A 27,972-nucleotide genomic window follows, 5' to 3' on the forward strand; every position below is an offset into this window, starting at 1 on the left:
TTATGCATGGTGCATCTTATCTTAATACAAGTAGCAGCTTGTATTGATTTAGAGTATTCACGGTTTGTTTAACTGAGTACTGTACTTCACTGGGAAAGAGATACACATTATATGGAAAGAAAACTTTACTGAATGCCTATGTACAATATTGTACAACACAAACCATAGATGGAGACTTTTCCATAATAGTGCAATTTAACTTTGCATAAAATAAAAGATAAATATTGTGTATGGGAACTTGCTAAAAAAAATATTCTAATCAAAGGTGAAATTACATGGGTGAAGTTCCCTTTCCATTATTGTACAGTAAATTATTAACAATAAGATTTTATTTTCCAAAATCTTTTGAAATACAGTAGTCTAAAATGTCCATTAAAAGCCAAGCTCTGTGAGAAATGCATAGTAAAAGACAAGACTTGTACATACTGCTACAAGACAGTCATTAATATAATGCTCATGACAATAAAACATGGTACTTTTCATGATATTCATTAAAAATGAGCAGAGTAGCTTAAAAAAACTATACAGGAGTGCTACTGTCCCTATCACAGAATGTTAGAAAACTTGCCTGAGATGGAGCTTGTGTAATTGAGGAACTTTGTCATGGAATTATTAAGTTGTTGCACAGCTCATTACCAGGGAAATGGTAAAATCTACTTCTTCATACAATCTGAGTAAAGAATCCTTACCTCCACCTTAGTAAACAATCAACATAAGCTCTATCACAGGCAAAAGACATCAAGCCTATTCTGTAGTATAACAGATCCTTGTTGAAGAAATGACAATGAGCTTTGGCCATCTCCACAATCAGGATTCAGTTCTCCCTTACTACAAGAAAGAAGACGAGTAGTACTGCCACACCAAGGCTCATAAAAACCAGTTAAATCTTTCATTCTGCAATAGCGAGATCCATCCGGCTTAGGTTTTAATCAAGATATAAAACAAATGACATCTTAGCACTGTCGGCAGTGAATCATAGGAGCACCTGTCTGATCGACTTACTAGCTCTAAATCAAATTTGAAAGTATAAGGAGATATTTATAAAAAAAAGGGGGGACAGTGATTATGAGCTGTACTTAAGACATAAGGTTCAGATTTCTACACTGCATATGAAATGTGCATAAATGGTTGTTAAGAAAAATGTTTGAGAAAAATGAACCTTACTTAACCTTGTGTAAACTAATAACCTTGAGCTCATCACATCTGACTGGATACCAGCTCTGACACATATCAAACACACTGTGTTGAGTCAAGTGTTAGTAGGTCCCAGATTATGTTAATAGACTCAATAGTGTCTCAAAATTCATTCATACAGCTACAATCTTCACAAAACTAAATTAAATAATAGTACCTATCTATAATCATAATTACCTTTTTAACTAGGTAAACAATTATAGGACAGTATATAGTTCTATAATACTACATGTTTTGTTATCAACCTTGTCTTTCTACTTCCAAATACAGACTATACCCATCCATTCAATTTGTGCCCAATATCCAGAAGCTGTTTAGTGCAACAAAGGTTCACTTGAGCAAGCATCCAAGCTCATTGGTGAATAAAAAATAAATAATATTAATGATGAAAAAATTTCACATTGAAAAGAAAACTCCAATGACAAAGATTTATTTCCCCAACATTGTTTACAAATCCTAGTCTTTGGCTGGTTGGGTAAGTTTCCTGGTGCTGAAGAGGCATACTGGGAAGAGTCGAGAACAGAAGAAGGGTGGCTACAACTGACCAGACATTTGGCCCAGGGCTGCAGGTTACCATCGCAAACAAACTCATACTTAAGCACCGTTTAATGAAAGACAATATTGGTTGTCCAAATGTGCTTTAGCTGTCTTTAAGAAAAAAGATGAAAAAAAAAAAAAAAAGGAAACCGTAAAGATCCCAAAGGTATGTTTAACAAACAATTAGGTTCCTACTAAAACTTACATATGCTGAAATACAATGTTTACACAAGATGAAAAATATTTAATGAATAAAACCTTACAAATTTCAAGTTTGAAACAGAGTTGTGACATGAGTTTCTAAGGTATGAACACTAAATGGATAACCAAGTGATGGTATGAGATAGTTTAGTTGGTTGGAGTAGTGTGCGATGGCATCATGCAACAGTCATCCAGGCCTGAATTCAACACTCGTCTTCTTCCTCATTTTTAGGTAACCGCATAAATGCAGGGAGAATCGGGTAGCCAACAATGCAATTCCTGGATTTATGACCCATGCGCAGCTCACGGACTGAAAAATACACAGAACTAATATTATGATAACATCAAGTCACACTGGTGCTAATTCATGAAGAAGGCTAACAACAATGCTGTTAACTTTGGTTTATGGTTTGGATGTCTTTATTTTAACAACTTTACTCAAAAGTATAGAAAGAAAAGTTCAGTAAACTTGAGCAAAACCAAAACTGCTTTTATTTATGTAAGTTAATTATCTGTAAATTATAAGCTAGGAAGATATCTTTTTCTAACAGGACCAGGCATGGCTTAGACTAGGTGGCACATCACACAGGGTGCAGGAGTAATATGTAAGTTCCTAATACTCTAGGCATATCTTACTCATAATGGTGGCTGTTATCATAGTAATGGTGAGTTTTTATTTTAACTACAGGACTGAGAAATTTACAATGAGACCATGGACCAGTTGACACATCCTTATTGTTGGGAAAAACAGATGTGGTTGAAGAGAAACTATTAAAATAGTGAATGGATTAAACATCTGTAAGGTGAAGAGCAAGGGATCAAGGATGAACAAGATGTGTTATAAAATGTCTGATAAAAGTTGAATAGAAAATACACCTAATCTAGATAAAGGTGGCCTTCATTAATGTCACGATTACATTTCTAGAAAAGGCCGGTCATAAGTAAAACTCACCTAAACAAATACTGTATCAGAGTCTAGTAAAAGGTGGGTTACATTCCCAGCCTTAGCCCTAATCCCATTTTTTACAATATTCCAGTTTAAGGGAGTATACCTGCACTTGCCAATATATATATTTATATATACTATACAGCTGGGTCTTCATTTACGCGGTCAATTGAACCTGCGGAGTACTGCGTAAAACGAGAAACGCGTAAATGAAATAACAGAACATATGGGATTAATTGAAATAGAGACTGGGCCGACCCCCAAACTCCACTTTTTCCGACACAATATGTACTTTGTAGTCAAAATAACATCTTAATTTTATGATGGTATGCACACACAATTAATAATTAAGAGAAATACTCAATAATATTAGGTTTTTAACACTTACATTAGTAGAAAAATGACTGGGCACACAGATGGGGGGGTTGGTTCGAGGCAAGAGGGCAAATTATTGGCCCTCACCTGTATCACTTGTATCACTATCCACCACAGAGGCTTGCAGGGCCTCTGTCAAACCCTCAAAGTCCATATCCTCACTATCACTGACTTGGGTCGCCTGTGGTGGGTGGCGGTGAAGAACTCAGTAATGTTTTGATGACTGGGCGACCTTGTGCGCACCCTGCCTGCGCCGCTCCACGAATGACCAAATTTGCCGCGTAAATCAAGCATTTCAATTCTGGCAAGGCACCGAGTAAATGACAAACACGAACCAAAACCGCGTAAATCCAGACTCAACTGCACTGTATATTTTTAAAACAAATGTTGACAGTTTATAGGCACAATACAATTGTTTTATTTTGGTCATCATTCCACAGAACTAAAATTGCTCAATTTTTTAACTCTTGGTTCCTCATTCTTGTCGTCATCTTGACTAAGAATTGTTGTAGAATGTTTAACATCCTCAATTTTGTCTACATTCCTCTTGATATCACAAATATGTTTAACTGACTCCTTCATAATTATGCCCTATGAAGCCCTGCAGCTAATGTACAGGCATACTACCATACAGGATTCAAGATGTCTCAAAATCTCAACACCTTCTAGAGCTCACATCACCTTGAGCTTCTTCAGAGGGTTCTTGTAAAAGGCCTTGATGGATAATTTGGAAGACATTATCAGAGGAAAATAAATGAAATCAAGTTGAACTAATGTTTATATACAAGCTTTAGAACAAGCGGATTTTTTATGTATAAACAGCGTGATGTGTTACCATTCTTACAAAGCCGATATAAACAAGAGTAATGTACAGTATACTTTTTAATGGTTAATAAATCCCCCCCCCATTTTAATTACCATTTCGATCCCCTTCTTCCTGGGGATGTGCGATCTTTTCCTGGAAGAGAAAATTCATCTCCATACCCAGAAATCTCTCATTCCCGGAAAAGCCATGCACCAATTATTCTGGTTAATGAGGGTATCAGTGTAAGATTAAGTATTACACAGTAAATTGAGACTTCCATATTGCTTACCCCTTTTAATGCCTTTAACCAAGTGTAAACCACTTAGCATGAGATTCCCATCTTAAAAGGAAGGCAATATAACTTGTACTGTACACCCGTCTTCCCCCACATTCTGTCTCCAGGTGCTACACAAAGTGCATGTAATGGAGGAAGTTTTTATTTCTTGAGTAACTGGGCAATGCCCCAGGAAATTTTCTATCTATGAAGCTGAAATATGGATGTAATAGTGACCAAGTGCTTCCACCAAAATGTTTTTGACTCCTATATTGTTCATAGCATGGCACTGGGGGCATACACTGAATCTATCACTACTTGCTTTATCTGTTATTTTACTACTATCAATTTTTTATGCATTATTATTTTGGGCCTACCTGGACCAGTTACCATACTGCACTGTGATATTTTTAACTCAAGTTTCGAGATATTAATAAAAAATCAGTATCTCAAAAGTACTTTCCATTCAATATCAATATTAAGAAACACACAGGCCAGTACTTGGTGAGACGGCTTGAAGAGCATGAGGGTTAAGAAGAATATAGATGATGGCTTTTGCTGACTTTGTTCTTGTCTGAAAATTATGTACAGTACCGTATATACTCGTCTATAATCCCCCTCGTTTATAGGTCGACCCTGATTTTTTTACCAAGAAATCGTTAATTTATGATATTCCTCGTTTATAGGTCGATCCAAGTTTTTGAGGGTAATGGAACAACAAAACCTTCAGTAAAAGCACTCTACGTCCTACAAACTGAGGCTCGCCGTGCCTGAAACACCGAGGGAATATTATTGTAATACAACAGTTTTTTAACTGAAAACCATTCGAAAAGCGATTACGGGAACATCTTTAGGCAAGAAAGCGAAAGTCATTGTTTTCGTCTGATTTTATCCCACTTTCCACTGTAATCGTCGTCATTTCAGCAAAAATATTACATTTCCGTGAATGCATTATATCAAGCACAGTATGAATAAGTACCATTGTAATATAACAGTATTTTAACCACTACTATTAAAAAACAAGTAACTTTTCTTGAACATCGGAAGGTTAGGTAAAATCTTTTGTTTTCGTCATGTATTTTATCCTATTTTACATTAAATACATCACATTTCAGCAAAACTACTATTTATTTCCGAGAATATATTCATGCAGGCACAGTTAAGGTAAAATATACGTGATGTAACAGTTTTTAACTGAAAAAGATTCAACTACGTGTACCGTCTAGCTGATACGTAACAGCTGGTGGTGCGTCATGCATCGTTATAAACAATAGGAGGTTGAAGTGGATTACGGTATTATATTAAGTGTGAAATATCGAAAAGGTTTTTGTTACTGGTATTTTTTGTAGATCAATGAGTACTGTGATACCGTGTATATGATATGATAAGTTAGCCTGTGCTAAGAACTTCAACATAGACTACTGAAAGCACGTTGTAAGGTAATTTAGCCTATTGTAAGTTGGTACTTCATCTGCTGAACCACACACCTTTCATTACTAATTGGTACATATTTTACGTTTCCATTGTTTACTGGCAGTAAATGGTAAATATTTTTCATGTCTTAAGCTAAAAGTTGCTCCTCGCCCTTCCCATCGTGCACGGGTTCAACCTAACAAAACTATTACGCATGTAGAGGTCGACCCCCAATTTTTGCCCTAAAAATTTCTTCTTAAAACTCGAACTACACACGAGTATATACGGTACTCTGCACATATTCACCCAGCATGGCAAAACCAATCACGAGCTTCCTGTGATTTGGCCCAGTTGCAAGCTTGGAGTGAACAGAGTATAACAGACTCATGGATGACATACTGCTGCTGAGTAACATTCCAGAAAGCAAACAGTATAATAATTTAAATTTGGCTAAATGATAACTAAGTGCAGTGTGCATAATATAACAGGATAAGAACTAATTTGTTCACATACACAAACAAATTCATATTCAGTACTGTACTGTCATCAAATTACTAACAAGTTACTTTAAAAGCAATGTATGCTCCTACTAGTATGATGATGATGATGATGATGATTAGCCCCACATGTGGTAGACAAAGTTCTTGAAACTTCTCTAAGGATTGCCACTGCATGTTAATCAGGCAAGCAATTTCTTAACCAAAATAAGGTTTTCTACGCAGTGATATTGGTTTCTTACTCATAAAACTATAATCCTACTTTTCAACCAAATAAGTGCATAAAATTTCATTAAGTAAAATGTAACAAAAATAATACTGCATCATTAAAATACTCTACAAGCAACTAAATTATAAAAAGGAAAACATTATATTGTATGCACATGAATATCTTAAACTAATTAATTAAAATAAAAAGTATTAACTGGAAGGCAAACAGTCTGGTTTATAGAATTTTTTTTACTTAACCAGACAAAATTACAGTATCACTAATCTGGATATTTTCCCATTCAACCAAGCAACATCCCAAGTTTCAGTTATGTAATACATAGTTAAAAATACAGTAATCTCTAAATATGGTACTACGTGAAGGTGGTTATCAGCGAGACTGATATATATATTGTACGGTACTGCACAAGATCACAAAGCAGTCTGATGACATAATCCACTACGCCAACTCTTATATCTTAATTCCAGAACCAAACTCTTAAACCTTAAAATCTTCTTCTTACTAACTCAATCCATCTCAGCAGCTTCCCTCTCCTCCTCTTACTTTAAACTTAACTCCAGAAAAACATCACCAGACTATTATCTATCAAACAATACACATGAACACAATATACAGGACTTTCACTCATGACTCTTTCTTCAGCCTTCTACACTGGTAACAGTTTGCCTGCACCTTTTATTTTAACCATCCAATGCTCTATTTTTTATTAAAAATGTTCCAGACTAATTTACGAAAGGGTTTCTTTCCTGAAAGACCTTTCATATATAAATGTGCATTTTCCTAAAGACCTCCATTATAAAAAAGCTAAGATACATCCCAAAGAAGAAAAAATGTCCAAGGTTACAGAATAATATTCTTTTATTTAATTTTCCATATACAGTACTATTATAGGGGTAATTGAGGAAAAATTGGATAATCAGGTAACTGGTAGCTGTGTGGTGATGGTGTGTGTCACTAGTCTCTACATGAGTGAAAGAATAAGTTATATGTAAGAGATGATAGCACGTTGAAAGTTTATTTGTAAACTTTATAACATTGTGAATATTGGAGAATAATGATAAAAGTTAGTGCATTAAGTATGTATACTGGTGGTAAAATAAATGTATTTACTTAGCACACTTTCAGTATGACTTCTGTAATGATTTTGTTCAAAAATTTGGGTCTTGTAAATCAAATCCTTGTAAATTGGGGTAGGCATGTACGTACATACAAAAAGACTTGAACAAGCAATTCCTTCATGCAAGCTTCTTGAGTGCAGTACAGTATATTTATAATTCCTCCTATTCATTATGGTTCTCAAAGCAAGGCATCTCTAAATCTTTTTCCTTCCATTACTTTATTTTCATTTCTATTTTCCTATTGCCATCTTGTTGAGCACAGACACTACATCTTTTACTTCTAGTTCTTCCCCATGGACGCAATCATTACATGGTGTCTGCCTTACTTTCAACTGCTCAAACATTGCTCATGTTTTCAAAACCTTACTAATAACTGAATAATGTGGGAACAAAATTAACACATACTCTTAGTTGCATCATAAAAGGTTCACTGCAAAACTAAATGAAAGAAGATTCATAGCCAAACTTAATTACAGATATTGTATAATGATCCATGGTAACATCAAAGCTCTTGACCAAGGTAAATACCCTGTACTATGATAATCCATCATTAAAATATTAAAGACAAATGCCGGTATTGTAAGCATAGTTAATTATCTTAAAATCCTTATAGGAGTTATGTTTTGGAATGTGGAGTTGAAAGGAAGTACAGTATTGTCCAGGCTTGGAAAAATCACATAGTGGGATGAACACTGGATGCTGAAAGGTATACTGTATATTAATCTTAATGGTACTATCACAGCATAAAATATCTAAATAGAAATATATCTACCTTAAAGAAACTAGTAAGTGCACTATCAACTGGGCAGTAAACATTCTAAACTTAATTAAACAGGGCCTACCACATGGGAGTTTTCTAACAGGTATAAAGGTACAACAAACAAGAACCAAGATTTTATCGAAAAATTAATAAGAGGGAAAAACACAAGATAATTCTAGCAGGTATCTGGGTTTGTCATGCACAATGTGACAAACACCAGTAGTGGCTATGCCAGATGAGCTTGATAGGCAATCACAATTTTTTTTAATAAACACAACACAGTCAAGAAAAGAAGTTAGGAGTACTGTACTGTACAGTATAAACTTTACTCTTCATTATGAAAAACATATTAATTACTTTAAAATTACTTCAAAGTTTTAAGTTAAAAACTCCACACAGTGATAATAATAATAAAAATAATAAAAAAGCCTTACAATACAGCTGGCAATCCAGGTGGGGTGTGGATTTATGGACATTAATTAAATCAAAGACAAACAATTTATTCTATGGAAGGGATCTCAAATTAGGACTGATAATTGATACTATATACTTTCACTGTTGTGCTATTTTATACTGGCAAAATAGTATGGAATAAGTAATTAAAACCTTCACACAGGGAAGGATTGATTACATTCTTCACCATAAACACACTCAGAACCAGTATCCACAGTCACAAGCACCATCAGCAACATCAAAAGGATATGGAAGGAAGCAACACACCACAGCACAACCAAAATTCTACTTACAAAAATAAAATGTAGCATCTACCTTAGGTGTTACATATATGTTATGGTAATATAATAATTAATGAATGTTTGGGAAATCATAAAAAGAGGCAGAAATCAGAAGATATAAAGAAATTCTAAAATGATGCATGAAAAGATTTCTTTTTCATATTGGTTACATAGTTATGGTTAAGTCTGTTAGCGGATGATGAAATAATGACAAGGTATTCTAGCCAGTAAGACCATGACAAATGCCAAATGTTCCCCTTCACATGTAAGACTAGTACAGTGTAGTTTTAGTCATACTGGGTGGTCCATATAAGCAACAACATTACAAATGCCAAACTTTTAGTAAAAAAGTTAAGTGACGTACAGTGCCATTTTTACCAGTGTCAGACAAATCAATGACCTTTTACTGTAAGCAAGATGATTTCATATTGCAAAGACACTACATCACCAGGACGTACATAGTAGAAACTAATTTCAAGATGGAGTCAATGATCAAAGTCCAGCAAAAGTTTGAGATACTGTACAGTACCTGTGTTACAGTTAAAGACCATTCCATTTTACAAAATGATCATTAACATTATAAAGAATTTCAGGAAAACTGTACAAGGGGGTAATGTTTGTAATGACAGTCAGTAGATTAAAGAATAATGAGTGTACAGTACAGTAAGTCCTCGCATAACGTTGTGGTTCTGTTCCTGAAAATCGAGACGTTAACGGAATCAATTTTCCCCATAAGAAATAGATAAAATCTGAGATTACTTTCCCCAGCCTCCCTTTGCCCCCATAAAATACATTACATATACAGAAATTCAATGGCATTTTTATTGAAAATAGTACAGTATATATATAAATAAACTACCGGTAAATCATTTTGTATTGTACTCACTGAAGGACGGAGGTGGAGCAAGTGTGTGGTGGGCAGTGGAGCGAAGGAGGAGGGCGGGAGAGGAAGAGGAGGCGGTGACTGAGACCCGGCAGGTGACTCCTCCTCTCGATTTAAAACCTCCATTTTCATAGCAAGGCTAATGGTCTTACGTTGCTTCTTCACAAAACTAGCATCAGTAGCAATTGATGGGTGCTTGGAAGACATTTCGAATGGTTAGAGTACAGTATTCAGAGCAAAAACACTTAAACACGCATAACGCCGTGGTAGCTTAACAAAGACTGGCGACGCTCCATGGGTGAGTGCGTAGCGCGCCAAGATAAGAGAGGGTGATGCGCCGTACAAAGTAGTCCTTAGCGACGTTATGCTGAATCGGGGGGGACGTTATCCGAATCATGGGTATCTAAAGAATAGCGACATTATATTGAAACAACGTTATCGGGTCGATGTTAATCGAAGACTTACTGTATAACAAAATCTCTGCAACAGTCCTCAAAGTCAACAAGATAACTTTCAGTTAAATGATTATTCTGAGATCATTCAACAATGGTAGCACTATTTATATCTATTTTATTTTAATCTATTAAATATAAGTCTAACTGAAGCAGTGAAAAGCAACAGTTTAAAGTTAGATCAGGTGCATTATCAGCCAGTCTTTCAAAATGACAAAAATCAACTACTCTGTGATCACCAATGTATTGACTAACTGGTAGTTCATCTGACAACAAAGCATCCAGACACATTTCCTTTGGTCATTGGAGACTGGAACTCACATGGTCAATATCTGACTTAAGTGATCACAAGAAAAGCTGGTAGGGAGCAGTCATGGCTTAACCACAGTTCCAACCTGAATCCAAAAGACTACTTTCTGTATGGCTGCCTCAAAGAAAGACCATCAAAATACAAAGAGGGGAAGGTCAACAAGATCATCCAGCCTATGTCAGAGAACAGCATATTGCATGTGACGACAAGGTTGAGCTGCTGGGTCAAAACTGTCAACAAGGACAGTGGAAATGGCTGTATATTTTCTTATTACATGTATCCTCGATAATCGCGGAAGTCAGGTTCCAGAAAACTTCCGTGATAAGCAAAACCGTATACAGTATATCAAAACACATAACATGTGGGAAAAATGATTTTCATCCCACGACCCCAAAGATGCATCCCCTAACTGACCAAAATATACCCCGAAAAATGTGTAGGTACACTAAAAGATATAATACAGTACTAATTAATGAATAACAAATACCGTAAGCAATGTACAGCACTGTACAATATTTTATCATGAACGATTCATAGTAAAATGATTAAGAGGCAGAGTGTCGGTGAGACGCAGTGGGTGGGAGGGAGGAGGAAGGTGGGTGGGAGGCAGTGGATATTGTGCTAATCTGCTCTTGCTAAATAAAGCCATCACTGAAATTATGATTTAAGTGGTGGTAATAGAGGTAGTGGTGATGGTGGTGGTGGAGGGAGATTGTGCTAAGTGGTGAGATGATGCATCAATTGGTTTGTTTGGTAACACTGGCTGCAGCCCTGCCAGACACAACTGAACAGCTGATGTCTACCCACAAAATTGAGTGTAAGTAAAATGAACAATGTCGTATTCATTCCACATTACGTTACATAAATTTTAAATTATGGAGTGAGAAAGTAGAAGGGTGTGGGTGATGAGAGAGGTGGAGTGGAAGGAAGTGGTAACACAGAGTGGGTGTGTTGCCATGCGAGTGCTTATCCTTGTCGGGAACATCAGAACATTCAACCAGACAATACACACGTCTTCGTCACTTGGCTGGATCAGGAACCTTAACACTCTTCTTGTTCACAGGTGCCATGGTGGAGGGTAAGTAAAGGTTACAACTTCAAAAACAAGCAAGGAGCAGGAAACCATCTTCAACACCAACCAAAACAGTGTGGGGAAACAAATGTTATCGCTGGAAAATGGCGCCATGAGCCGTGCTGCCATCTCTTGGCAGTCGCTGCTATTGCTGGCTCTTGCAGACCCGCCACTGTCCCGTGATAATTCCGCGATAAGCGTACACGCGGTCGCAATTGAGGATACCGTGATAAGCCAGATCAGCAATTATCGGGTCCCGTGATTATCGAGGATACATGTACCTGTACAGTACCCTGAAAATCTCACTTTTTCTGGTGAAAGACATTCATCAATTTGTACCCAGACATTATGTAAATTAACACAGTGCTGTCCTGTATTATTCTCTCCAAGTTTTAGGGGACCACCCTGTATATTAGTTACAGGAAATACATATATCATACTGGTATATAAAATACTTATATAAAATATGTTTGAAGATACTATATGTATCCCTGGTATTACTTTCCAAATAATTCTCTTACTCCCTATGAACACAGTTCTGTCCAGGCCACTTGCAAGTACAGCTGGAATCAATGGACACATGTTTGCAAGACAAAGAGTATCATATGAAAGTTCATGCATTCCAGATACTATAAGGGCCATTCATTATACAGCAGGGAAATAAATAAAAAATATGACATTGCACATCCAAATTACACATGGCACTGTGAAGAATAATTCAAATGACTGTTCCTTACGGTCTCATAAATGGCACAGCAGTTATCATGCAAAAGCCAATTGTATTATAGAGAATAGTAGTGCTGAAAATATGGAGGTGCACATATTAATCAGAAAGTAATGTGTGTAAAAATTTCAATAAATTACAATCAAGAGTTATCAAGATATCCCAGTCACCAATAAATTAAAAGAGATGTTCTATTTGGCTAATGGCAGAAATTTTATCCAACAGAGACCCCCATACAGGAGGAGTTAAAAACTGGGCAAAAATAATTTTGTATGGAGGGAAGTGAAGCGTCAAATATATAGAGAGAACCATGTCATGTGGTTTTGTTTGTATTTTATAGTTTCATGCAACTATTCTTTTAAATGGAAAAAAAAAGGTTATCAGAATAAGAAAATGCTTATTTGTAATCAAGGTATTTTGTTGCCGATTCTTACAACATTCTTGAAATTCAGTATAAGAAGAATCTGTATAGACCAATTCCTATACAATATGACACCAAGGGCTGGCAAAATTAATTACTGTATCAAGACACCACAATTTATTATTGTTAATCATTTTAAATGGAGATAAATCTTCTCAAGCAAATAAGCAAGACCAAATGTATGTGATGTACATATAGTATCATTCTTGGATTCTGATCTAATAACGAGACAAGAGCATGCCTAAATACTATCAACGCAGTAATGAAGTCTGTCAGCAGGCAATAATTCAAAGTTCCACTGGCTATTCCTCACACTTCCAGAGACTATACAATATAGGTAATACAGTATTCTGTATGATATATTACTCTTGAATATCATGCACTACAGTTAAAATTTCATCAGTGTACATATACTGTAGTTTGAGTTCTGCTATGGTGATGAGACCAGTAGACAAATCTACAAACATCAAAGTAAAGAGTAAATTCAAGCAAGTTCTAATGCTATAAAGGTATCCATTGTTTAACATTCATTCACTTAATGATGTTTTGGTTATGCGATGTAAAATTTTTAGTACCTTTCTTTCTTAGCAATTGGCCAAAATTCAGTTTAGCAATGTTTGACTAACTGGGGGATTGTGTGCTCCAAGTGTGCAGCATTACAATACTCTAATGTGGCTTAGAAATAAAGAAAATATAATATCAAACTATAAAATAAGAAAAATGAAGAGCATGGTGTATGTGTGGGAAGTGAATGTATGTATTGAGGCAGTGAGCTGTAACTGTGGCCAGCCGCACTCTCCCTCCCCCCTACGTGATGTCACAGCCTACAGGCAGCAGCCATACACGTCTCTTGAGTCAGGTTGGTGACTGCCCGGCTGAACTGTGTAGCGTGTACACTGTATCAGTGAATGTGAGGAATAAATACAAATTATAATAAAAATTGAATAAAAGAAAAAATACTGCATTGCCATTTGGGAATTGTTTCACTACACATGGGACATGAGACAGCGAACAACTGCGAGATTCCCCAAGCTGCTCCCTCTCCTCCCTGGTGTTAACTCCCATGCACGTAAAAAATGTTTATTCTCTTAAGTTTTTGACCTTATGACAATTATTTTTTTTATTATGTGTGCATATCGGAGTAAAGAAAAAAGGAATTCGTATTCATCTGATATTACGAGTTGAACAATAACATTGCCCACAGCTCAGCCTCACACGCCCTCAGTGCTACTGAGTGGTGAGTACAATTACATCACTTGCCACACACACACACACACCCATGCTCTTAATTTTTCTTATTTTAAAGTTTTATATTATATTTTCTTAATTTCTAAGCCATATTAGAGTATAGTAGTGATTATTCCACAACCTTTTTAGTTTCATTACATGTATAGTACAGTATATAGTGCATGTATAATCCCTCCTTCATAGGAGAGGAGAGTGATAGTTAGCAACACTTGCTACAGTAAATGGTACAGGACCAAAGCAGGCCATCCTGTATCATCATATCACCATTTGGTCTGCCTGCATCACAAGCACAAGACAACAGTAACTACTGGCGAGTACAGTAGTACAGTAATATTTCCGTTAGCCGGAATCCCCCAAACCTAGAACTCTCCAATAGCCGGAATCAGCAGTAATACTGGATAACAGTTATGCATGTTAATCAGCAACTTGAGGGAATATTTTTATTGAAGATAAAAGACATTCTATATTCATGGAGCCCCAAAATTGAAAGGGATGAATTTTTTTTTAGTATAAGCTCTAAAAAAATTTTGTGGACAAAACTTAATCCCTCTCAGATGTAAACATTTCAGCTATTGTGTCGTGGCCAGCTTTGTTCATTAACCTAATGTTTTATTACTGATGATAGACTATGCATTTCATCAAAGACTGGCTATATAGAGAAAAATGGCAGTAATTAGTCAGCTGCAAAATAAACAAATCAAAAGAAAGTCACAAAATAACCCAAGGCTTCTGTATACAGAAAAATTTTGTTGAGAAAACATAAGGAATAAACCCCCAATCATCTTGGACTCGGACATCCACGTAAATAATTTTCTAAGTGAATCGAAAGTACTGTATCAAGAAATTCATTCAAACTTACTGACTGGATTGAAAATGTCCTATAGAAACTAAAATTGAATATTCTGATATGTTTTCATTACTTGCAAGAATAAATACCTTGATTACAAACAGCTTAAAACCTACATGATAACCTAAACTATGGTTAACCAAATTCCTAAGATGAGTAAGTTGTTCCGTAGAATCGGATAATTATTTAAATCAGTTACAGTATTGAATATATAAGAGAAGCAAAGAGAAAAATTATCACAGGTAATGTCACCACTGCCACCAAACACCTTAATTGTCTTTAGTAAGAACATTACAGTATGCAGATACACTTACAGAGGGCAGTGAAAGTACAGTAGAATAGGCAGATGCAGTGGAACCATCACCTACAGCATTCACTGAACATTGTGAAATCATCACCTCTTTTGATTAATCTAAGAAAGCAAAGCTAAAGTCTTTTTGTGCTTTAAATTGTAGCCCACAAGCATTGTTGACCCAACAATCATATAATCTAATTCCAAACCACTAAGAATATCATTAATCATGGAAATTTAATGACTCTTTACTAATCTATTTATAATTAAATGATTACGGTATTAAGGCAGCTTGGAAGGAGTATATCAATCACTGGGTTATGTGGACAGTACTATGTGCATGAAGAGAGAAACAACTAGACAAAACAGTAAAAAGATCTTGCTAGTACTACCTAGGGAGCTTCTAGTGATCGCTTGAAGCACCGATCCTGCTAAGGCGGACTGAAATAAACAGGACAGAGAGTTGTCATTCGAAACTCCTGTACTGACTAAAGAATGCTAAATGACCTTTCCCATGGGCAACATTTCATTTCAAAGGTGTAATGTATTTCATAATATTTTAGTTATCAAATCTTGTTTTTACTGGAATTAGTTGTTTAAATAAAATATTGGCATTTCTACTTATTAAATGGTACCTAGTAATATTATGTGCATTTGGGATAGATCAGTTTCTCAGATTCAGTGTAGCATTAGTAAAGCATTGTTTATAATTCTGCACTTAATTTTTCATCTTTTTCAAAAATGAAAAAAACTGTTCAACAGGAAAAAAATTGCATGAACATATTGAGATTTTTGTAATTTCAAAAAAATCTGAATAGATTTACAAATGCTAACACTGAAGTCTGAATCATGCCATTAGTGTACAGTATAGAGTTATCAATCTGTAATAACAAAGTAGTAAATTAGTAACATATTTACAACTTTTCTAAAAGACATTTGGAAAAGCTTCCTTGTTAATAATGTTAGTAATGGTTCACATTTTAAAGCAAATAATCTATTCTTTTAAAGCATATCTATTCTAAGCTTTATGATTAAAAATTGCAATGGCATACTTTTATATGTAATGAATATACAAATCCAACTGTAAAGTATTAGACTGGAGTATTTGTTAATGAGCACTATGACAGACACATAAGGCATTATTAATACAGAACAAGGATCACCAATGTGTTATTATGCTGTGAAGAAAGTGTTCAGGAGATACAAGATTACCCACCAAACTTACCTAATATGATACTCATCCAAAATATTATTGTCACATTAAGTTCCTCCAAGTTTTTTATGTTCCATTGAAAAATTCTTCTATCTAATAACCAGAAATCTTTCAAAACATTTCATAAAATTCAATTAAGTCGTGTTTCTCCTGAATACAAAGTTATAAATGCAGCAGGGAAACAGATCATTTGCAATATCATAAGTTGCCTATTATGCTGAAGAAATGCTGTATTAAGTAATTTGGTATACAGTAAAGCGCTGGTTACATTATTAGCAGACCTGGAGAGATCTTGTCTGATGTTGAATATGAATTTAAGCTGTGGCTTGTGAGTCACTTGGTCAGTCAAAGGTGCTCCAAAATCACACTGATAGAATGTTCCTTGTTCGGAATGATCTTGTTAAATTGTGCACATTTTGCAAATCAAATTAACATATTATTTCAATTTACTAAAGAAATAAATTATCTCTTAAAAGGTAAAGAATAGTGATAAGATAAAGTAAGATATTAAAGATATTCAGGATCAATCAATCAGCAAGATCTTGGAGGTGCCATCTTAGTGGTCCCATTTGTTGATGCCTGGCCATCACTCTGGTGTAGGCATCATACTGGTGGCACTCACAGGCTTGGGTCGCCTAAGGTTCAGGCTCTAGTCACCTGACCCTTGCTCTGTTCAGCATGAGGGTGAAGAGGACCAAGGGGTGGTCCGCCTCGCAGCAACACCCGACAGTCTGCAGTAAGCCCGCCAAGGGATTTTAAAATGAAATTCTAGGAACAATCACAATGTCTGAGAAGCCACAACAGTGTCGAATTAAAAATGATGATACATCACTACACAATTATCTGGAGAGTGTCAAAGCTCTCCAGAGTGAGAGAAAGAGAGAAGAGGCACACACAATCTGGAGAGTGAAAGTTTACACCCAATGCCTCTTCAAATGATTCCCAAGGTTAAGGATAACCAAAAAGGATGCCAAACTAAACTCACAATGCCTTTTCCACTTGAAGGGAAAGATTCACAGCAAACTAAAACCAACACATTAAGCAGGTGTTTGAGGAAAAAATAAGGAGGAAAGGAAAGTGTTCATCATGTGGTGATAACTTGGATGTAAGAATGAAAGATGATTAAAGAGTAAATTAGGCAGTTAAAATAAAAGACAACTAAAGCAGAGTTGTAATACAGTATGATAGTGCACTGTTAAACTAGATATCGGGGATGTGCCATACAGAAAATAAAAATAAAATTCTGGGAGGACCAGATCCACGGAAGAATAAAAATTGTGAAAATTATAGTTCTTCCATAAAAATGTTACAAGTAATATCTAGACAGAGTCAATGTTACATAATTAGTGAAATTTTAACAGCATTAATAAGAAAAATATAATTCACATTTATCTATTTACAAACACAAAAGTTCTGATGCTATTAAGCCTTCTATTGATCTATGGGTATCATTGCCGAGGTATGGGGATTTGTAAAACAAAAATCTATGTTTGTCCTGCTTGTCCTAAGTACTATACAGGCAACTGGAGGTTTAACTGATATAATTACACTGTTGAAGCCAATCACGGTCAAACACAAACTTCAGAGAGACTCCATAAACAAAAATAAAATATGAACACAGTTAAAATGTAACTAATTTCTTTTAAAAACAATTCATTGAATAAAAACTTCATAATAATATCTTTGATTCAATGACAAGAATATTGCAGAACAATTATAAACTTTATGTTTGATAAATGCATTGTTTGCAGTCTCCAGTAATTACAGTATATAATATAATTTCCAAATAAAATACTTATACTGTATACAACTACCTTTTTATTTTTATAAACAACAAATTAAAAAACTTGTGGTTTTCTTTCAAATTTCTTTTTTGACCCAAAGAAAATGCATTCTCTAAAATCAGATTAAAACAGTATAAAGGCCTATAGAGTCAGTTTAAGTTTGACCATGAATAGCAGCACTACAGTGAGAAAACTTTGACTCAGCTGCTTTTTCTCATGTTAATCCTACTCCTCATAATCACCTTCACTCCTCCTCCTCCTCATCATCAAAGTCATCATCCTCCTCAAAGGCCATCTCATTTTCTATGTCCTCCATTGCTTGCCTCTCCCCATTTACTGATGGGAGTTCATTAACCTCATCCTGAGAAGGAAGGGGTGATGGGGGCAGGGGGGAAGCTGGAGGGGAGTTAGAAGAAGGCAGGACGAAGCTAAAGCTTGCGCCCTCTGTTGTCACCTTCCGCGTGATTCTGCGCACTGTGACACCAACTCGGACTGCCAGTGCACATAGAAACAGTGAAATAGAGAGAAGAAGAAGAATTACCTGTGCTACCCAAGTTAAAGAAAAAAAGAACCTATTCTACTGAACACCAGAGACAATCCATGGGTCTCCACACGTTAGAAGAAATCCTCGCTCTGCTCAAAAGAATATGAAAGCAACATCCAATTCAAAACTACAAAATAAAGTAATAATTCTAGTAATAGTTGTATTAAATTTAATAGCAAGAAGAATAAATACAATAATAATAAGCCAAACTCAAATTGTTGGCTCTAGCTGTCCTCATCACTTGCAGGCTTCACTGTACCTTGAAATACTACCATCTGATCCTAAAGATCTTGTCCATTAGTGTTGTAGAATAGATTCTTATTTGTCTTTAGATCCTCTTCGGCAAACCATAGCGATGTTCCTTTCTGAGAAGAGCCATGGCTCTATTTGGTTTTCGGGGCTTTCCCCCTATGCGGACTGGAAATATGGAAAAATATGGATAGTTTATCTTGTGTTTCATCATGTCTGGTACCTGGGTTGTGGAATCTGTGGGCCCCTGGGATAGCAACATCACAACTCTTAAAGGAGACAAAATGCTGAAAACTTATCACAACTACAGTATGTAGGGTGTGCAAACAGCTCAAAAGCAGCTCTCTTAATGCAGAGATTGTGCAGGCCTAACCATCAGAGGATCAAAAATACAAATAAGTGCTAGGAAGTAGGAAACAAGGATCAGAAGCCACTGAAAGAGAAAATCTGCATAAATCATTCAAAAAATGCAGTCCAATACAAACAGGAATAATAGGGGAAGCCAAGGACAGTCCTTACTCAAAACTTTTTAGACTACAACCAATACTTCTTATGTCTTTACTGTAAGAACTGTCAACAGCTTCACACCTAACAACAAGCAAACCAATAACTTAATCTTTATATCAAGAAGGGAATGTAAAAAAAGATGCAATAACAAGATTCCCTAAATCAACTATATTTTACTCAATGGGAACAAACTCAATCAAAGTGATAGGGTGAAAGGGCCAAGTTGGAAAAAAAACTCAAACAAAAAGAACCGTCCGGTGAGCATTCTCTACCCCCACATGGATCACCAACCTTACATGAATGGGGAAGTAGAGAAGTCTACGCTACACTACTGTATATTACTATTACACTCCTCTCACGCTGAAAAGAAGAAAAAAAAGCACAACAAGCAATGGGCCCTTGACAACCAAGTCCCCTTTCTAGTTCTGTATATTTATCCTTTACTTCTGCTGTGCTAGGGAAGGTATAATTCCCTTGACAAAATGTGGTGTTAGAAAGGGTTTATGCTTCACAGGACTATGTCAATGGAAGGTTTTTGCAACAAAAAAATAATTTACCAATATATTTTTTTAAAGAAGTCTTTAATAAAGAGTTAAAGTTTGCATAAACATTCTATAAGAATGAATATTTTCTTACCTAAGTGTATGCACAGCTACATACATTTGTATTAATATTTTATGCTGTAGGACAGCCAAGGATGAATTAATAAAAAAGGGGAATTCTTATTGAATTACAGCCTCTAAGCAAAGAATAAGATATAGGAATTACTAAAACACAATCAACTGGAAGCAAAGCATATAGCAAATGAAAAAAACTGGCTTCTTTAATGATCTGATGAATGAGAAGAATGAGCTAATAATAATGCCATTTGTCTTGTCAAAATCTTCAATTCATCAAAATGCTGGAGATGATGGCCTCCACTCCAACTGTTTTCAACATGTCTTTACCAATCATCCCAGATTTTTTATCTCTGGATAACCAGCCTTTAATCTCACTCTTAATTCAGCCTCTGCCTTCCCTGGCCCTCCTACATGCAATTTTACCCATTAATATCTACACCATTAACCTTTTCTCAAATTATATGTCTTGTTTTATATAATATTTCCTGAACTGGAAATACTGCTTAGGGCCACTGCCTTACAGATATTCTATACATCAGGAGTAATTTTTCATTCTATACCCAAGTAGGTAATGCAAGTATTTCATTATCTAATACAGTAATACCTCATGTGGGAAGGCCACATTTATTGTTTTTTTGAAGCCTCAAATTAAATCTGAAATGTATGACTGTACATTATTCAAGTTCTTCACAATGGCTTATCTACATAATCTTACAAGGAAGTGAAACTTTTAAGTGAACATACCGAATTTAATTCTGACACCCCAAGACATGCATATAATGAGAAACCTGGTATCTAATCGTGAATTCTTATACTGATGATGCCCTATTTACAATCGTCTTTGATAAAAATAAACATGAAAAAATAAACAAACTTACAACTTGGTGTCTACTGTACTGTAAAGTTTATGAAAGTAGTATTATGATATTTTGAAAGTAAAAGAAACTATACAGTAGTTTCAGTAACTATGATATTCTCATGGTCAGTCTCTGTTCCAAGGTTCATTTACCAATTTTAATCTTATAAATGCTAAAGCAGAATTAACATTCCAAACAAACAATCCATTTCATATATTAACAGTCAAAGTCAATTCTATAAAATATTAAATAATATTATCTCACAGCAAATAGAAACCATTCCAAGGTCAATCTTTCACTTTCAATATTCAGGATAAATGTGTGCCAAAAACTGTAAAGGAACACTATACATTCTTATCGCACTTTCCAATGTGTAACTAAAAATAAGCTTCACAAACTGTCCTTGTATGTGACAACTTGACTCAAAATACATTTTTTTTTTCAAATATTTTGAGGAGTGGCATTACAGTTTGCTGATGGGTGGTAGCCATGTGAAAATATTTGTGAAAGACTGCCATGACCATGTGGAAAAAAGTGAACATGACAAAAACAAAAAACAGGGATGTCTTTTATGATGTAGACTCCTTTTTGCCTTAACTAGTAACCACGAGTGTACAACAAGTCCCTTAAAATTATAGGAATAACCTCTTTCCAAATGGTGTCATATATTTCTGATGATCCATACCCATGGAAACTTCTTAATTTTCAAATTTTTAAAATTACTTTATAAAATCATTAAAACAAATTACGATCTGTTTACAGGAGAATTAAAAAAATAAAAACTATAGAAAGATGACCATTCCAATACTGCATATAATCTTGATCAACTATCACATCTTCCAAGAGTTAGAAATTGATGAAGTGTTGGATTTATGACAAAATGCATATTAGAGGCTTCCATCACTTACCAAGCTTTAGCTAAATTAGCACCTACAGTATATGCAACTAAACTAAAACAAAGCAAAGAATAAAAAGCTGAAGTAAATTACCTCATTTAAAACTTCTTTTAAACTTGCAAGTCCAACCATTATTACCTGCAACTTATCAGACCTGAAAACCTGCTTCAAACACACAATTATCAACTAGAATTAACAATATTTATCATAAAATTCATCAGCACCAAAATCACAACAGAGGTGTGACGAATCCATGTAGGTGACTGGTGAACCCTTATGAAATGATACCAGAGACCCCCCCATACTCACAGGTGTCCAGATTCTTTTGTAGGTGCTTAGAGACACGCTGCGAGCATCGTTGAACTCAAAGTGGACGCCAACACGTAGGACAGTGGGATTTTGTTCAATGATGTCTGTGAGCTGCATCTCAATCTTGTTACCAAGAACACTCGCCCGCCATAAGATAGCACACACACACTTAGCTTTCACTTCCTACATTTTCAAACAGCAACACCACAACCAAGTTTTGAAACTTAAATGAATAAATAAATAAAATGAAGATTTATAAAGACTTAATAATTCCCGCAAGAGCTCGGCACCAATTGTTCTGGCTAATGGAGATATCACCATGCTAATAATCTCCACCTTTACTTGAACAATTGTACACAGGGGCCTCAATAGAAGTCAGCTGTTTCATGGATGCAGGCAACCGATTATACAATCTGGCCGCTGTATAGGAAAAGGATCGGGCAGCATAAGAACATTCCCATACTGGTCTAGGCTCCTCAAGGTATGAAGGATCATCACTTCTATGCAAATTAACTTCAGAACTTGTGGTCAAAGGATTTAGTAAATTAGCCCAATCTTTAGGCAGAGTTTAAACTCTATCCTAACTTTAATTGGAAGCCAGAGCAATTCAATCAAGAATGAGGTAGTGGGTGTCCTCGAAGGGAGAGTAAAATAAGCCTGGCAACTCTGTCCAAAACTGTCTGAACTTCCTTCAGTAGATCATTAGGTAGGCAGACCCACAAAGAGTTACAATAGTCAACCCGAGACAAAAAAGTGAATGTAATAGTGTCACAAGGCACTGTCTATCCAAAACTGTTTAACAGCATATAGATTTAGAACATGAAAGTTGCAACTCGTAACCCGCGAATCTATATGCTCTTTAAAATTTGGTTTTGAGCCTAACCTAACCTAACCAAGATTATGAGGAGAATGCTAACAAACTGTCTGGAAAACTCTAAGCAAAGCTTAAAAACAAAACCAATCAGAAGAAAATAGGTTAAAGACACAGATCAGGAAAAAACAAAGAAACAAACTGCTGGATGTTAAGCAGCACCTCCCCATTGGTTCCACTTGAACAGACACAAAGTGTACTATGTAATGGCATGCACCATGAAGAGATGGGGATGGGCTACCCTACCTCCTAAGAATAAGGGTAAGGATGGTTGGTATATAAAATTTTCCCAATAGTATTAGCAGATAGTCAAGCTTCATACAATAACACACCTCAGATAAACCTAATTGGTTTCGATACTTGTGTGTATAGTACACAAGTATTTTCTGTATAAACAAATCCTCTGAATTTTTTTCAGTCATTTTAGGACAAAAACTTACAACTTTCTCACTAGTCCACACCACCTAAGCAAATTAATTCACTTTTTGTCCAAAATATCTTTATATTTCTACATCTATTGATATCTGTCTTTCTTTTTCTTTGTATACAGCTCACACTGCTCTCAAACTTGTCATTTCTGTCACTTCACATTTGTTTCATTCCCTTGTATCCTGAGTCAGGGGTACAAAAAACTTCCATATTTAGATAGAGAGAGAGAGAAAAAAAGTACTGTATATATTTAAATACAAAGTGTGTATGGCTAGCTCTCGCTGCAAATGAAATCAAGTTTTGCATTACTGTACCTGGTTTGCAAGGCGGATCTCTTCTCTGAATGATTTTTTAGAAGGGCTTCAATCACAATACCTGCCGGGCTAATGTTGTTCGTCTCCAAACTGAAAATAAAGTAGCAATAAGAATTTTCACATTACAGTAATTTACATGTACTGTATCTTTGAGAATATTAGAAAATGTGTAACAGATTTAAAAAAAATATACAAGATGAATACAACAAATGAGGATTTAACTATCAAGTACTGTACTGTATTACTCTAAGCTTGTTTCCCTAGAAAATGAATTTTGGATACATGACTTGACATTATGCTTAAATCTGTACCCAACTGATTACATAGATCAAGAATTCTGTTGCCTTTACCTAAATGTTGCTTGGATTAACTTTGAAACTCAACAATCACTGATGATGAAACATGCTTCAGATGAAATTTTAAAATCAAATACAGGTTATAACTGGAAACTAGAGCTTTGAAATACCAATAACCTACATAATTATGATTTGAAGCTTCAAACTAAATTAAATTTTTATTTATAAAGCTTTTCTCAAGTTTCTGAAAAGAAATATATCTTAAATGACTAAGCTAATGGTAGGTACCCACAATAAACTCTTTTGTAATCATGATACAGTATAAATTTTTCAATAGCTTTTGTAATATAAGCAATTCAATAAATATTCAGTATCTTTTTTTTGAGAATTATCAGTTGAGAAATATAAACCATCTTCATTCATGGATATAGCCTCAGTATCTTGCCCAAATGATCAAGTACTGTATGTTTATAAAATTAATATTAATTTTTAAGAATAATTTAATACTCTCTTTATATAAATAATCCAGACATGGATAAAGGTAACATATTCCTTACAAACCAGAGACAGATAAAGGTAACACATTCCTTATAAAACAGAGACGGATAAAGGTAACATGTTCCTTATAAACCAGAGATGGATAAAGGTAACATATTCCTTCCTTAGTGTCCTGAGTACATTGTTCGTTTGTAGAGTTGACAAGAGCATCTAGGTTTCGATCTGACAAACCAACATTTGACATGCTCAGACTTTCTAACTTTGTGTTCATCTCCAAGGTATCAAAGAGGCGTTTGAGCTGTTCATCAGAAATATTCTGGAAATAAATTATTTCTTAAGTAAAACACATGAAACAATTTTACCATATCTTAATAGCTTGAGGTAAATCAAGTATCCTATCAATTATATTATTCTGTTCATAGACACTAGCTTCACTGAATAACAAGTTTAGCCAATCACAAAAAAAAGTTTATGACATTTGTAGAAAAATAAAAGATATTCTCAAATTACTGAACATGTAATTTCTCTATTGAAAATGAAGATTCCTATTACTGTACTGGAGTGAGTATGGTAAGATGGTTGTCCTCATATTTACTAACAAGTATGGGATCAGTTACTTTACCTTCCTCAAGTTCTATCACTGGTAGCTACAGACAGAATAGAAACTGAAAACTATCTAAGCTGATATAATGCATATGTTTATACCACTAGCTAGGATAGTAAGATCATTTCAACCTGTAAAACAAAATTTAAGTTCCAATCTTAACATACACAGTAACTGGCTTCCTTCACGACAAAAAGATAAAGTGAAAATTAGGAGAAAATAAAAAGTAACACATTTTTCAATAATTCCTTATCTTTAAACAACATTTCAATATGGTAGAGTAACACCTGCCAAAGACCCTCTGTAATTACAATAACAGTAAGTCTTCTATTCATGCTGGGATGCAACCCTGAATAAATGTTAAGTGAAACAAATCATACTTTGTTTGGAGCAACTTTTGGTAAAAAAAGTCTTAATAAACACTAAACGAGCACCAATAAGCAGCCACACTTTCTTTACATTATCAGCATTAGCATATATTATATTCGTTGTCATAGTTGGTACACCATGACTCGGCCATGGTCCAGTCAATACTAATGGGCAAGAGGCCAGAAGGCTCCCTAAAGATGTTCAGTAAAAACAAAACATGAAAAATTTATATCAGGACCACAGGAATAACACAACTTTTTGAGTCTCTGGTCCTGTATCCTATTTTCCTCCATGATAAGTTATGGAACAATATATCATACAGTATTGTGAAAATGATATTTACCTGTGATTACTGGTCTTAATCTCATAAAGTATCGAGGGTCTACCGTATATGTACTATGAATATACAGTATAAATTCTATATATAAAATATTTACAATTACTGGTCACACTTTATTTCACATTTTCCACTGGTCCATGAAGTTGATAAGTTTGGGTAACACTGGCTCAGAGAACCCAGATTCAACACGGTGGTATCACCTACTTGTTGTAATTCTCTCCATTACACGAAATTCACTCCTATTTACCCTTGATTAAGACTGAGGGTTTCTTTACCATGAAAATTTGAAGGCAGGAACATGATTAACCCTTTGAGGATGATCATACTCAAGGGATCAAGATATCACACTCAAGAGGTTAAGATATCGTACTATGGGTCAAGATAATGCGCTTAAGGGTCTAAGGCATTGTACGTAAGGGGCTAAAAACACTGACACAACACCTTACCCTAATATTGTTGAAGTTGAGGTCTTTGCAGTTGATATCATCGTCCTTTAGCTTCTTGATGCTCTCTTCAATATCAGTGTCATTGGGGGGTTCAGCAGGGAGGGGCTTGGTTTGCCTTTGTGATGCCACCCCAACCAACACCAAGTGGTTTGCCTTTGTTGAGTAGTGATGCATGATACTGTTCCTGGTTCATCATGGAGTGGAAGCCCAAGATAGCTGTTGAAGAAATACAATTCATGACATCACTTTAAAGTCTAAACACCCCGCTTATCCTCACATTCATTCCTTCTCTCTCACAATGAGTTTTACTTGAAGATTCGCTAAATTTTTTTCTACAATAAGTTGTTAATCAGGTGGAACAGGATTATTCTTATTATGTTATCTCTTTGTTAAATATAAACAGATATCTTGCAGTTAAAAGTACAGTGGTCCCTCGGTTAACGAGCACAATTCGTTCTAGAAGGTTGCTAATTAACGAGAAACCATTGTTTCAATGGGTTTTGGTGGTGGTTCCTCACTGAAAATTGCTAAAGTCAACAAAAAGGTAGTAAGTACACTTACTGGTGTATGTAGAGGCTCCTGGATGATGATGATGATGATGATGATGATGATGATGATGGGGTGGTGGGGTGGAAGAAGGGAGAAGGCATTGGGGTGGAAGAAGTCACCCCATGGCGCAATTCCCATAAAATTTTGGTCTATTTTCTTTCATTAACACTGCACTGCATTATATATTGTCAATATGTAAAATAAATTTCAAAATGACCAATAATTTGCTTGGAAACACGCGTATGTTGAAGAGGAAGTCGACAGATGTTACCCCCACTGAAAAGAGCAGAGCTGGCCTGTATGGTGTGTAGAGCTGTTTGGTAAAAACTTACTGCTTCATTATGTTTCAATAATTGTTAAATAACTAAAAAATTAATATAAGACTTTTAAAATTATTGAAAAGTACAAACTTCTTGATATTTACTAAAAGAGGTTAAACCCTAGAACCAATTACTGTATTGGCGGATTAATCTGCACACTACGGCTGGTGGGCTTGGCAAATGCAAGAGAAATGGTGTTGAGGCTGGTAGAGATTCGTTAATCGAGGATTGCTTGTTAACGAGGTAAGAATTCATGGAAGGTAATTTGTTTACCGAAATCTGATTACTAGAGGGATCACTGTATAGTTAATATGTTGATTTGTGGTTTGAACAACAAGAAAATATATGGGTATAATACTGCATCTCAAACCTTGAATTAACAATGTTATTAAAAACATTATCCAGTGATACATTCCATAATGCAAAATAATAATAGTAAAATGCTTTTATTTTTGTGCAGCTTATACACGTGATCAAGAAAATGTTACTAATTTCTCAAAAGACACTCGTTCCTCTTACTGTCATTTACTTAATGTGCAGTTTGGTGAGGTTTCTTTCTTGCTGTTATAAGTAAGTGTAAATGCAGATCAATATAACTAACCAGCTAGGTCAACAATCTCATCCT

The 27,972-nt window shown here is 35.2% G+C and overlaps 1 protein-coding gene across 1 annotated transcript; it reads right to left on the reverse strand.

The window, feature by feature from the left end:
• Window positions 1–110: 110 nt before the first annotated feature.
• Window positions 111–27,972, reverse strand: LOC121870976 (tropomodulin-like). The gene is given in 12 exon segments (XM_042372972.1): window positions 111–2,242; window positions 15,725–15,773; window positions 17,168–17,276; window positions 22,312–22,350; window positions 22,353–22,450; window positions 23,926–24,015; window positions 24,163–24,171; window positions 24,276–24,285; window positions 24,900–25,035; window positions 26,479–26,587; window positions 26,589–26,694; window positions 27,949–27,972. Coding segments are annotated over 9 exon segments (666 nt in total). The 5' UTR covers window positions 26,675–26,694; window positions 27,949–27,972; the 3' UTR covers window positions 111–2,242; window positions 15,725–15,773; window positions 17,168–17,187.

This window comes from Homarus americanus, unplaced genomic scaffold (assembly GCF_018991925.1).
Source record: "Homarus americanus isolate GMGI-L3 unplaced genomic scaffold, GMGI_Hamer_2.0 scaffold52512, whole genome shotgun sequence".
Lineage (NCBI taxonomy): Eukaryota > Metazoa > Arthropoda > Malacostraca > Decapoda > Nephropidae > Homarus > Homarus americanus.